The sequence below is a fragment of the Monocercomonoides exilis genome (assembly GCF_001643675.1).
Source record: "Monocercomonoides exilis strain PA203 chromosome Unknown scaffold14-1859848, whole genome shotgun sequence".
NCBI classification, from domain to species: Eukaryota; Preaxostyla; order Oxymonadida; family Polymastigidae; genus Monocercomonoides; species Monocercomonoides exilis.
In genome coordinates this window covers 1,591,602-1,604,747 of record NW_027150559.1, presented here as the reverse complement: position 1 = coordinate 1,604,747, position 13,146 = coordinate 1,591,602, and the positions used below count along the sequence as shown (strand labels likewise).

The 13,146-nt window shown below is 41.3% G+C and overlaps 3 protein-coding genes across 3 annotated transcripts; all 3 read right to left on the bottom strand.

Moving 5' to 3' along the window:
* Positions 1 to 62: 62 nt before the first annotated feature.
* MONOS_10852 (uncharacterized protein) lies at positions 63 to 9,572 on the bottom strand (the record flags this gene model as incomplete). Its single annotated transcript, XM_067863333.1, has 1 exon — positions 63 to 9,572. One exon carries the CDS (start codon positions 9,570 to 9,572, stop codon positions 609 to 611), a length of 8,964 nt encoding a protein of 2,987 aa, XP_067730523.1. The 3' UTR covers positions 63 to 608.
* Positions 9,573 to 12,440: 2,868 nt separating this feature from the next.
* On the bottom strand, positions 12,441 to 12,815 carry MONOS_10851 (uncharacterized protein; the record flags this gene model as incomplete). Its single annotated transcript, XM_067863332.1, has 1 exon — positions 12,441 to 12,815. The coding sequence occupies one exon, from the start codon at positions 12,813 to 12,815 to the stop codon at positions 12,441 to 12,443; it is 375 nt and encodes a 124-aa protein (XP_067730522.1).
* Positions 12,816 to 12,839: 24 nt separating this feature from the next.
* MONOS_10850 (uncharacterized protein) lies at positions 12,840 to 13,133 on the bottom strand (the record flags this gene model as incomplete). The annotated part of the gene is made up of 1 exon (XM_067863331.1): positions 12,840 to 13,133. One exon carries the CDS (start codon positions 13,131 to 13,133, stop codon positions 12,840 to 12,842), a length of 294 nt encoding a protein of 97 aa, XP_067730521.1.
* Positions 13,134 to 13,146: the final 13 nt, after the last annotated feature.

The window sequence follows — 13,146 nt, the reverse complement described above, 5'->3', positions numbered from 1 at the left end:
GGCACCAAAAACTTTTGAAATGAAAACCCTTATTCAACACTTAAAAGAATGTGAAGCATGCCTTTCAATAATGCATGTATTTTCTTTGAAAATGAAATGCATTTTTTTGAAAAAAAATAAACTCTCTAATATCCATGTCAACTTTTTATTCATTAAAAATAGCTACAATATACACTGTTAATACATGGACAATACATAAACAAAAACAAAATCATGACAGATGAAAACATGAATAATAAGAAACAAATCTTGATTGACTATTAATCACAAATAAAACAAAAAAAGAACAAAATCATCAGTTGCTCACATCTCCTCAAACAAATGTTTCCAATATTTCGATTTCAAATAATGGCAACAATCATCCTTTAAGCTGTGAGCAGCTGATTGTGATCATCAAATCACTCCCATCCCAAATAAAACAATCTCCTCTTTTCAACAAATCATCAATATCCACTTATTCTTTGAAAAGAAAACACCACAACCAAATTACAGAACACATCTCACAAACTCTCCCACTGATTCTTCGATGCAAAGAAATATCACATTCTCCTTTGATCTCCATTTTCTTTTCTTTTTTTCGTTTCACATTCTCCTTTTCCTTCTCACTTTCACCGCTCTTTCATCTCCTGCTTTTCTGTCTTTCTTGTTGTCTCTGATGTGTTCTCAAAAACTGTCGAATAGCCTTCTTCCCCACTCACAAGACTGCCTCCCCTCTCTCTCGTGCTCCCCCCATCCCTTTCACAGATCGCATCCGACATCGTCACAATCACAGCCCCTGCCGGGAAATGCCCATAAAACTCCCGCTTCATCTCGCTCAGTGTCAGACGATCGTTCCAGTCCTTTCCCATCGATGACCAAACAACTTCATACAGTTCACTCCCTCGGATCTTCTCAACATTCGGCCTCTCTCCTTTCGATATCTTATCTCCAGCCACCTCTGCCTCGTATTCTCCAAACGGGATATCCAGTGTCAGACACTCCCACACCATCATCCCAATCGAGAATGCCACTGACTCCTTTGTTGCTCCCATCTTCTTGTTCACCAGCAGCTCAGGCGCCTTCCACCTCAAACACTCCTTCCTGTTGTCTTCACAATCCTCAAACGCTGACGAGGGTGGTGGTGAGTCGGTGAATCTCTCGCTCATCACTGAAACATTCGATGAGGATGAAGAAACAATGGACATCGAACAGATGGATGATGAATCAGAATCATCTGAAGATGAGCAGTCGGAGTGGAGGGCAATGCAGATCACCATGTGCTCCGAGAACAGCACAATGTGAGGACTCAGGTTGGCCAGCGAAGGCAATTCTTTTTCTTCATCAAACGAGTGAATGGCTCCATTCGCCACCCAGAACAGAATCTGTGCAGCTGTCTGCTCCCTCTCCTGCAGAGTGCCAATCGCCATCTCTTTCTTCTCATTCCTCCCATGAAGCAGCATGAACAGTGAATCTCTCAAATCCACAATCAGCTTCTCATGTGGCGAAGAGCAGGCCATTGCATCCACCAGATTCGACATCGATGAGGTGGTTGGGCACAGATCCTCCCCACGAACAAATGTTGAATCTGAATCAGTTGTTGAAGTGGATGAAATTGATGAGATGGATGGCGATGTAGTTCTCTTCCTTATCTCTTCTTCTTTTTCATCAACCTTCTCCAGCATCCATTCTGGGATCTTGTCCGAATCTCTTCCCAAGATGTATTCGGTTGAGCCACTCTCAGAAAGAAGATGCTCTGATGACTCTGAGTGTCCCAAGCTTTTCGCATATACCCTCTTCTTGATCCTCTCATCGTTCTTCTTCTCTGCTTCTTTCTCTGCTCTCCTCCACTGCTCCTCAGGTGACATCTCCATCGTCACCATCTCAAATGCCTTCGGATCTTTTCTGATGTTGTCATTCACAATCTCTTGCAATTCTTCATTTCTTTCCTTAACCTTCTTCCATCGAACAATAAATGCAACTGCAATGATGAGAATAATCAAAAGAAGAACAACAAGCACAATCACAACCAACAACCAATAAGATTTCCCTTCTTTTCCTCCTTCAACAATTCTGTCATCTCCCTTTCCTTGGGTCTCGCTTCTGTTCTTCAGAACAAATGAATCAGTCGATGAAGGAGATTCTTTCTTTCCAAACAGAACACTCACACTCACTTCTGTCTCTGCTCCCACTGCTCCCATCTGAACCGATGAAACAACTGCAACAATTTCGTTCTCTGACACACTTTCCTTTTCACCAATCCCATAGCTCTCAACAACCTCTTCCCTTCCATTCCTGAAGCTCAACTTCAACGAAACATTGCAAGGGAGAAGAAGTCTCCCAATCAAAGTGATGATTGTTCTCCCATCAGATGCTGTCTCATTCCTCGCCTCTTCCACAACTGGAATGAAGAATGATGATGCTCTTTCCTCAATCATCCCTCCCAATTCACATCCTTCATCCAGAATCCAAAGTGAAGAATTATCCTTCCATCCATCTCCTCCTTTCAAACTCATCACGTTCATCACTCCAGAATCTGAGCATAGAATGTTCCTCCTGCCTGATGGATATTTTTCAATTGATGGGTTATTGTTGTCAAACTTGCCATCTTCAATCTCCACACTTCCTCCCAAAATAGAAAGTCCTCCATCAAAGCTGTTCACAAAACTCGTATCCCTCATCTCTGCAGTGCTCTCCTTCACCTCAACAACTGATCCATTCCATTTGCACACATCCACTTCCTCATTCAATTCCTTTTTTCTTTCTTCCTTTCCATCAAACAAGCACTGCTTCATCTGAATATTCTTGCACATCAAAAGAGATGTCATCTTCCCTTTCTTTCTTCTCGATGAACACCCACCAAACGAACAGTTCAAAAACACCACATTTCCTTCCATTTCCTCAACATCAACCACTCCTGCACTCTCATCCACACAAGTGATGTTCTCAAATGAAGATGACAGAATTGAAAATGAAAACTCACCATCCTCTCTGTTCTTCATTTCTGCTTCATCGCCATTCACACTCTCCATCCATCCTTTTTCCATCTTCACATTTGCAACACCACTGATCTTCAAACAGCCTTTTCTTCCCTCAATATTTCTGAGTGTCAACCCACTCACTTCAGTATCTTTTTCCATAATCATGGCTGCTTCACTCAAAAACGAAAGCCACATAACACTCACATTCCCCATTGAGCATTTCCCCCTTTCCACAAATATCAGAATGAATGGCACTTCCACCATTTCCCTCTCAGACGATCTCACTCCTTCAAATGAACACATGCTGATCGATGTCTTTCCTGAAGTTATCTTCATGAACGATGAATGTGTTGTTGGAAGTGGAGTTGGTGTTGATTCCACTTCTTCAAATGCAAATTGAATCCATCGAACATACACCTGCCCACCTGTCTCCACAATCATTTCTTTGCTGCAATTCATCCTCCCTTTCACAACCACTCGACTCTGCACTTCATGCATCCCGCTCAGTGTGAGTGTGTCCAGTCCAATTTCCTCATCAATCACTGACTCCTCATCAACAACCATTTGACTCAGAAAATCGTGTGTCAAATGCCTCAGCCCAAACCCAATTGTCACACAAGGAAGTGAAGGCTTTCCACACTGTTGCTCATTGCTTCCCCCTTTCCCTTCTTTGCTCGACACCACAATCGTGTCTGACTGGTATTTCACAATCAGGCTCATCAAGTCCATCGCCTCCTCCTTGTGCTCTCCCGCATCCATCCCATAGACCGCATTCTGCCTGATGAACTCCACATCACGGAAGTCGATGTTGAACTGTGTTTCGTTGATCTGCCTCTCGATGCAGTCGCACACAATGAACACATCATTCCCGATGAATGCTGTGTTCCTTCGGAATATCACCCCATCAAACACATAATCCAGCTCCCCCCTCAATTCAGTCTTCAGATACACCCCGCCTCCTTTCCCTTCGCTCACAGAGCATCCACACTGCTTCACACTCGTGTTCGCAACATCGAACAATCCTCCTTCATTCAACTCAAACAGCATCGCCCCTCCCTTTGTGCTTCTCCCACAACTGCACAGTTCAATCAGCGAATCTTCAACAACAAGCTTCACTCCATTCCCACTCCTGCTCGAAATAACACTCGGATCAGCTCCTTCTCCTTCAACTGATCCAATGCTGCAATTCTTCATCCTCATCTCACCTCCTCCATTTGCTCCCTCTCCTTCAATTTCAAACAAACTCCCACTCTCCAATTTAGCTTCAATAACTGTGAATTCATCAATCACACTCACAACTTCTCCACCAACCACAAATGCACTTCTCTTCCCAAAATACGAAAGCACTTTGCACCTCTTCATCTCCAGCTCCCCTTTCTTCACAACACAAAATGCAACATTCCCCATCCCTTCTCTCTTTCCCTTCCATGAGATTGAACAGTCTTCCCATTCAATTTTCCCTCCCTCACTCACAATCATCCCTGCTTCCCCACTTCCCAAAACATTCATCACACACATCTCCAGTGCTCTCAGAGTGACTGCTCCACTGTTGCGAAGGCACACTTTTGTTCCACTTTCTCCATCACTCCCCATCACAACTGTTCCATATTCCGTCTCATCATATCCTGCTCCCACCGATTCCACTTCAATCCCACTCAAATCATGTTCCCCTTCCACTCTTATCTTTTCCTTCACCCTCACCACTTTTCTCTCTCCTCCTCTCTCCATGTGCCTCATCCCCATCTCCAATGTCTCACACGGATCCTCTTCACTCCCGCATCGAACAACATCATCTCCCTTTTCCCACACCACAATCCTCTCACTCATGTATTCAATCACAAATCGCAACAGATCTGTGTTTATCCGCTTCTCATCATTTCCAACAAATACATTTGGATCGTCTTCCATCCCTTCAATATCAATTACAAATGTCTCACTCCTCACCGTCACATTCAGATCTGAATCCAAAATAAACATATTCTTCCCCACAAATGCCTCATTCCCAGCAAACTTCACTCCCTCAAACTTGAATGGCATTCCTCCCCTCCTTTCACTGCAATTCACAAACAGCCATCCTCCTTTCCCACCTCTCACCTTCTCTGCTGAACATCTCTCCGTCATCCCTTCTTTCACATGAATCATCCCTGAATCAAGGATATTCACCCTTAATGCCCCACCGCTCATGCTCTCTCCACCAGTGATGTCACTCATGTTGCTCTGTTCTATCTTCATCACTTTCCTCACCTCTCCACATATCACAGCTGATTCATCTCCACCAACAACCGACAGGCTCCCAAATGAGCAGTTGCTGATGCTCACAACCTCATTCTCTCCTCCATTCTGTTCCATCCTAAGAAGAGCAAGATCCATCGGGCACTTTCTTGTCATAATGTTATTCATTGATATCCACTTCATCCTCACAGCTTGTCCACTGCTTCTGATGATTCGATATTCTATCGCCTCTTCTTCCCCTTCCTGCATCACAAACGAACACAATTCCATCTCCAAAACACCACTTCCTGTTCCTGAGCTTATCACTACATCCTTCCTCTGTTCAAATGATCCAGGCAATTCAAATCCCACATTCACAAACACACTCACCCCATTCGAATCGAGAACACTTTCCCCTTCTCCTTCAATTCCTTTCTCCACAACCACCTTCATTCTCGTGTTGTCTTTCCCTTCAATCCGAACTCCACTCATATCTCCCACCTTCTCAACACTCGTGCTCCCACTTATCACTATTTTCTTTTCTCCCTCTCCGCAAAGCCTCCCAATTCCATAATCCACACTCCTGCACGGACAGTTCTTCATCCCACACCACATCCCATTGTCTCCATTCTCACTCCCCACCTCAATGATCGACGAGCTGAATCCATCAATGAATATGAACAGATCAACCTCATTCGAAAACTTCTGCCCATCCTTCCCAATCAGCGAATTCTCTCTCTCACTAATCTCTCCGCTGAACGAGAAACCACTTCCATTCACAACCCTCCTCAAATCATCACACACAACATACACATCCTTCCCGCTCCTTGCTCTGTTCTCTTCAAATCTCACTCCACTCAAATCAAACCCATATCTTTCTCCTTCAATCCCCACCCACAACCCTCCTCCACACCCTCCTCCATTCTTTGTCACTTCCTCTCCTGCTCCACATTTCTTCAACAGCGTCACTTCTTCTTCGCTCCTGATCTTCAGTTGTGCATCCCCTTTCAATTCCACTTTCATCCCTCCTCCATTCCCTTTATCTGCCACACACCCCTCAACGCTCGTGTTCCACACATCCACCATCCCTCCTTCTCCAACAGCTCCATTCACCATCCCTCCATCTCCTTCACTCACTCTCACATTGCTCCCATTGCATCCACAAATCGATATCTCCTTCGCTTCACTCCCTTTTATCACTCCAGAATCAACAAAATTACATGAACTCCACGAACACTCCCTCATCCTCGCAATACAGTTGCTCCCCGCCAAAATAAAACTGCTTCCTCCCATTTCGCACCCACTGACAATCACACTTTCTGCTGTGAGTGTGCTTCCTCCCTCACAAACAACAAATCCCATTTCTCCTTCTAAGGTTATTTCATTCAGCTCCACATTCTTCAACGAGACAGATGACAATCCCCCATTCGCTCTTATCCCAGGCTTCCTGAAGCTCATTGAATCCAATCTCAGTGAAGTAACGTTCGCCTCTCCCTTTTCCACAACCAGCAAGCTGTATTCCACAAAATTCACTCCAACTCCAAATCCAACAACACATTCACTCAAGTTCAGTGTTTCGCCTTTCAACTGGAATATCGCCTCATGATGCTCAAGAACAGATGGCATCACCAGCTCAATCTTCCTCATCCTTGTTTCCTTCAGCACCACAAACACTCCAATGCATCCTTCCTCATCTTCTTTGCAACTTGCCTCACCTTCAATAACAAGCGATCCATCGTCCCCTGTTCCTTCTATCACCCTTGCCATTTTCGAAAAGATCACTGTCGAACCAACCTCAATTTCATGTCCAATTTTGATTGTCGCTGTTGTTGTTCCATCTGCTGGTGTGTTCTCTTCCCTCTCAATCGGACAGTTCAGTGTTCGGCACTCGAAAAATGTGTGCCCACACCGAGGATGATCAGCTCCTGAAGCTGAAACATAGATCTCACTCCTCGGAACATCCAGGAGATAGCACACAATCGGAATCACCAGTGTTGCATTGTTCGTGTCTCCCACTCCCTCCACTTCATGCGCATCTTCTTTCAAATGAGAAACAAATCCATATCTCCCTTTCGGAACCAATTCCAGCTGATTCGAAGCAATAAATACATTCACTCCATGTTCTGCTTGATTATTTTCAAACTCCACATTCACAATCTCAAACACAACTGAAGGAGAAGACAACTCCAAATACACCCCTCCTCCTCTTCCCTTCTCTGCCCCACATTCTCCAATCTCTGTGACAACATTTGTTCTGCCAATCTTGAGTATCCCACTTTCATCGACTTTCCAAGCAATGCTCCCTCCATTCCCTTCCTTGCACACACAGTTTCTGAATGTGGTGTTCTCCAGCTCCAAGGAATCGCTTCTCTCGCTTTCAGTGCTGAATATCACCCCATCTCCTCTCATTCGGCTGATCCTTTGGATCGTCACATTTCCCAGCATCTCTCTCCCAACTCCACTTTCCTCCTCTTCCTCAAACAACGAACAATCTCCCAGACCAATATCCTCAATCAAACAGTTTTCCATCTTCGTTTTCTCAAATATCACTTTGAACGGCGAAACATCAAATGAGTGTGTCTGCCCATCGTCTTTCCCTGAGATGAACACATTCTTCAGTGCCAGATTCTGTGCTTCTTTTCGCATCGCAAACAATGAAGATGAAGATTCTTCGCTGTTGTGTCGAATCATCACCAAAGACAATCCCATCGATCCCGAATCCAATGTGAACAAACACTCATGAGAATTCAACAATTCTGTGCTGATGACACACTCGCTCTCGCTTTCGCCCTTGAACGAAATATCTCCCCCTCCAATGAATAAGGCAGTTGAAGAATATATCGATCGAAGGATATTCACTGTTCCCTCTGATCCTTTCTCAATCATGCTGTATGCCTGTTCAATCGTGTTGCATGGGCTGGTCTGTATTGTTCCACAGACTGGCCCTGTAATTCCATCTGTTCTGGCATACGTTGTGCGCACTGTTGGAAGCCAAGCATCGTAATCTGTTTGGCTTCCGTTGTAAAACACTCTTTTTGCTGATGTTGTTGAGAACGATGACTCAAATGGCGCACCTTTCAGAAAAAAGCTTTTAATTCTAACATCATGACCTTCTTCATTTATTGCCTTGTTTCCACTGAAAAAGCAAAATGATATCAATTTTGGAGGTGATTCAGTTTCCATCCAGCTTGCTGAATACAAACATATTCCTCCTCCTCCTCCTTCATAATCAGATGTTCCTGTTCCATTTGCTTTATTTTCTTTAAATTCACATTCTGAGATGGAGCATTTGTTTGGATTTTGCTGCATATATAATCCTCCGCCATACGATCTCGCTTCATTTCGAATAAACTTGCATTTCTCTATTTTTTCATCCTCACTTCCAGAAGACTGTTGAATTCGTAATCCTCCTGCATAGCGACTATAAGCTTTGCAATCGCAAAAGATGCACTCAGAAAAAAAATAATCTCCATTAAGCTGATTAATAATCATCCCACCTGTGTTATCATCCGCTACACAATTTGTGAAATTGCAGCCAGATATTTTCACACCTGCTGCTGATTGAACATCAACAGCTCCATCGCCAACTTGACTCATATTCTTGAAAGAACATCTGACACATTCAAGAGTCGAATTTCCTCTTAAATAAATCGCGCTTCCAACATATGCATGTCCCGTATTGCACCATTCACAATCTGTGAAAGAATGTGTTTCATTTGCTCCCAGTTCATATCTTGTCATGTTGTGTCCACCTGATTCATCAACATTCATCATTCGAAAGCAACACTCAAATGAGGTGTTTGTTGCTCTCAGCAAGGCACATGGGCTGTTCACTGACCTCAAAATGCCTCCATAAATAACATCCCAAACTCTGAAAAACGAGCAGCCTTCAATCGTTGTTTCTGTTCTCGCTCTCAAATCCATTTCCCTTTGTGCTCCTGAAGCAATAGAAATATTTGTCATCTTCAAACCAGAGGCTTTCACAAAGCAGCTCGCATTCGGTGCAAGAAATGGAGCAGATGCCAATTCAAATGATGAAAATGACGAGTCTCGAAGAGTTATCGAATTTGCTCCATCTCTCTCAGAATTTTTGAAAGACGAGCAAAAAAGACGCGGAATTGGTGCGAATGGCTTCAAAGTTCCTATCGTCAGATTCACTGAATGCATGCTTCCTCCATCCACCACAAATGGGCTCATTTGCGATGAAACAAAAGTAATGCATCCTTTGATATCCAGTCTTGACCCTTCACAAGCCAAAAAACAAGCTTTTCCTTCCTGCTGAATCTGCAACACACTCGCTGTGCTCATTGAGCAGTTCACAGCAACAAATGTCGATAGAATCTTGCTATGCTGATTATTTTCTGGTGCACAAAAATCATTCCTGCAAACTGGAAGCCGGAACATAAAATTTGTATCCAATTCACATATCTCCTTAGCTGATGCTTCTTTTGCCTCCCCGATAGCAAAGGCACATGCAATAATAAAAAACACAAAGTTCGTCATTCTATTGCTGCGTTATTCGCTCCTTGTGGGAGATAAGAACGTGCAGGAAAAATTCAAATTATCAAAGTAACCCATATTATTCTTCATTTCATCATCATTCAAAAAAAATACTCTTCAAATTCTCAAAATAGCCTCAAATAATTTCATGCGCAAAAATAATAATTATCAAGCTTCACAAATAGATTTTTCACTCAAAAAATTCAAAAAAAAAAAAATACAAAATATTATTCTAAGAATTTCAGATGAAAATTTTGTCATTTTCGAAGAAATATTATCATTTCCATAGAATATCAATGATTTAACCCCAACAGCGAAATTTTCTTCTTTCTTTCAAAAACATGAAGAGTTTTATTTTTTTTTTCCATTTGAAAGAAATCCTCTTCGAACAAACACTCTCGATTCTTGTTCTCTTTTTAAATTCCTCCAAAGTCCATGCTCCAATGGATATGTTCTCTATCAAGCCAAATATCCTTTCCAACTTCATATTTTGTTGCACTTGGTCATAAATTCACAAATGATTCATTCGTAACTGTCCATCACTATGCCCATCAAAAAAACAGAAGGAAATATTATTTTGAGAAAATGCAAACTTATGAAGGTTCCATACCATTTCGGTTGCTGAAGGTTACTTGAATCCGAGAAATCGCAAGATTATTGAAAAAGTCTTGCTTCAGATTACCAAACCGTAAAGAGTTTAAATGTTGTTTCCTTCATCCTCCTGATAGAATATGCAGAATAGATGCATATGGTGCATAGACTGCTCCATTCTAATTTCAAAAAATGACTGACATCCAAAACAATTGATAATCATTTCAACAAAACATTCAGATTTTTTAACTTTTGGCAACTCATAAACAATATAGCATAATAAAAGTCCTTTCATTTGTGGCATTTTTCTTTGTTGTGACCCTGCTCTCTATCGTTTTATCCGTGAAATAAAAAGATCATAACCCATCCTTGCATTCTCAAATTGAAAACTTAAAAATTCATATAAAAATGAACATGAACATAAAAATAATGAGTAAAATCTTTAAAAGAATTTGAATAAATTTTAACCTTTTATTTTAATGAGAATAGTTTTTATTTAAAAATTCGATATATACAGTCTAAACCGGATATAATCACATGGGTTTTTGTACAACTTTTTGTGACTATATCCGATTGTGATAATATCCGATGCTGTTTTATACAGCAAAAAAAATAAAAATTAATTTTTTAAATAATAAATTTTTGGTCGATTTTTTTATTTTTGGAAATACAGAACAAAAATAAAATTTTCAATCGAAATAACAATTTTTAATGTTTTATAATGTTATTCAGACTTATTTAGACATAATTTTGAAAAATCAAAAAATATTGATTTTTGATCAAAAAGTCGATTTTTCAATTAAAATCCACCCATAATAATAATAAATGTGATTATATATTTTCAGCCCTGTGATTTTATGCGATGAAAAATGAATGAAAAACAAGCAAAAAATGTCGGTGCTTTGAAAAATGTGACTATATTCGAATGTGACTATATTCGATGTGATTATTTCCGGTTTTGACTGTAAAGATAATTGTCCAATATTTTGTTCTTGTTCTGTTGAATCTCTTTAATTTTTGCCGTTGTAATTTTTAATTTCTATTTTATTTCTTTTTAAAATTATTCGTCGAATAATAATATACAAATCTAAAATAAAAAATAATTATTTTTATTTGAATTTGAAAATTTCAAATCAACAATTTTTTAGTTCTTTTATTATGAAATTTCACTTTGTGAAAATATAAAGAAAGATTATTTTTTTTAAAAATGTTTTTTTTTATTTTTTTAAAAATTATTTTTTAAAATTTGAGTTTAATTGTTTTGCGATCCCATATATGTGATTCTTCATGATTTCAAATTTTTTCAATCATTATTAATAATAAAAACGCAGCGAGATAGGTTTACTCCAAGATAATGAGTATTGATTTTAAAGTGTGGGTGGTTTGAGTGAAAACTTTGCCCTCCCCAAAATGACGTGGAAAAAAGGGAAAGATAAAGATGCGAAACAATAACATTAATAATTGAACAATGAAATATTGCAAAGTCCGCTTCTCTTCACCAAGGACTTCGTTTTTTGCCATGGTCACGAAGACCAGAGGGCAGGGGACGTTGCCCCTCGGAGCTCTCACCTGCAGGCTGTGCAGGGATCAGGTGAGGCGAGTGTTCTGTTCGGAGCAGAAAGAAAAACCACTCTCACTTCAGCAAGGAATGGAAAAGAAAACTGCTTATATAGTACTCTGCCTCCCGCTTTTCTGCTGCTTTTGCAGAGCAACCTCAATCATCGCGCACTGTATGGATTGCTCTGACTCTTCTGTGTTAAAAACAATCGTTATAGTGTTGAGGAGAAATCTTTTTGATTAAAACTGTTTCTTCATTCCATTTGTATCTTTCCATATTCTGGACGTACACTTATCACTTCGGGCGTTTATTCTTTCTTTCTCTCTTTCTACATCTCGCCCTTTTTCGTCATATTCCTCCAAATATGTTTCTCTCTTTCGCGCCCATCAGCTTTGAGTCTCTCCATCCGCCTTCCTATTATCTCGGAGCAAACCTGTCTCACTGCGTTTTTATCAATTCGCAATGGAGCGAATCTACAAACGAAAGGAGCAGGTTTGCTCCTCAATAATGAGTCTCGAAATCCCTTTTCTTTCCGAATGTGTGATCTAAAACCCTCCTGCCTAGCACGCTCAAGTGCGGCGGATGAGTTGAGAGCGTGCGTGTAGTGGTGCGGACCTCCTGCTCTATACCCGCTTCCTCTTGGGATATCTTTGAGGCGACATAGATTTGGCCCTTGCCTCTTCAGTGTTATCCCCTATCTGTCCTGTACTTCTTCCACTGTGCTTCCTCCGATCTTTTCCCCTCCTCTTCAGCGGAATTGGATCCTTCTCTCCCGAAAGCTCACAGATGCTGTTGGGGATTATGGAGGGTGTCTTCTGGCAACTCGATTGTCGGGATGCTGAGTTTCGTGACTTAGCCGTTTCACCTCTGTTTTCTTCTCCACTCGGCAGTTTCTTTCTACCTCTTGATCGCTTTCTCATAAGCTTCTTCCCTATCTCAGATCCCGCTTTGGGTGATTCCTCTGTGCGATCTTTCATATCTGCATCGGCTATCTCCATCGTCCCCTCCTTCGTGTCTCCGCTCTAATCTGTCTGATAATCTTCTCCCCTCTGGAGTACTGATTTACCGATTGTCTTCAGGATCCAATTTGTGTCTTGTACCAGCAACACGGTATAATATTCTTGGGCTACTCTAGAACCTGGCGCCCATCTCGCGTACGCATTGATTGCTTTCAAATCTGCATCTTGTTGTCTTTCTAAGTGTGAAATCACGGCGTGTCTTATAGAGTACGCGGTGAAAGTTTCGGGAATTTTGTTTTCTCTTAAAATAGCCGTTTGTTCTTCCTCAATTCTCTGTAAATTAGCAGGCCTGCTCATTTCTATGGCAAAC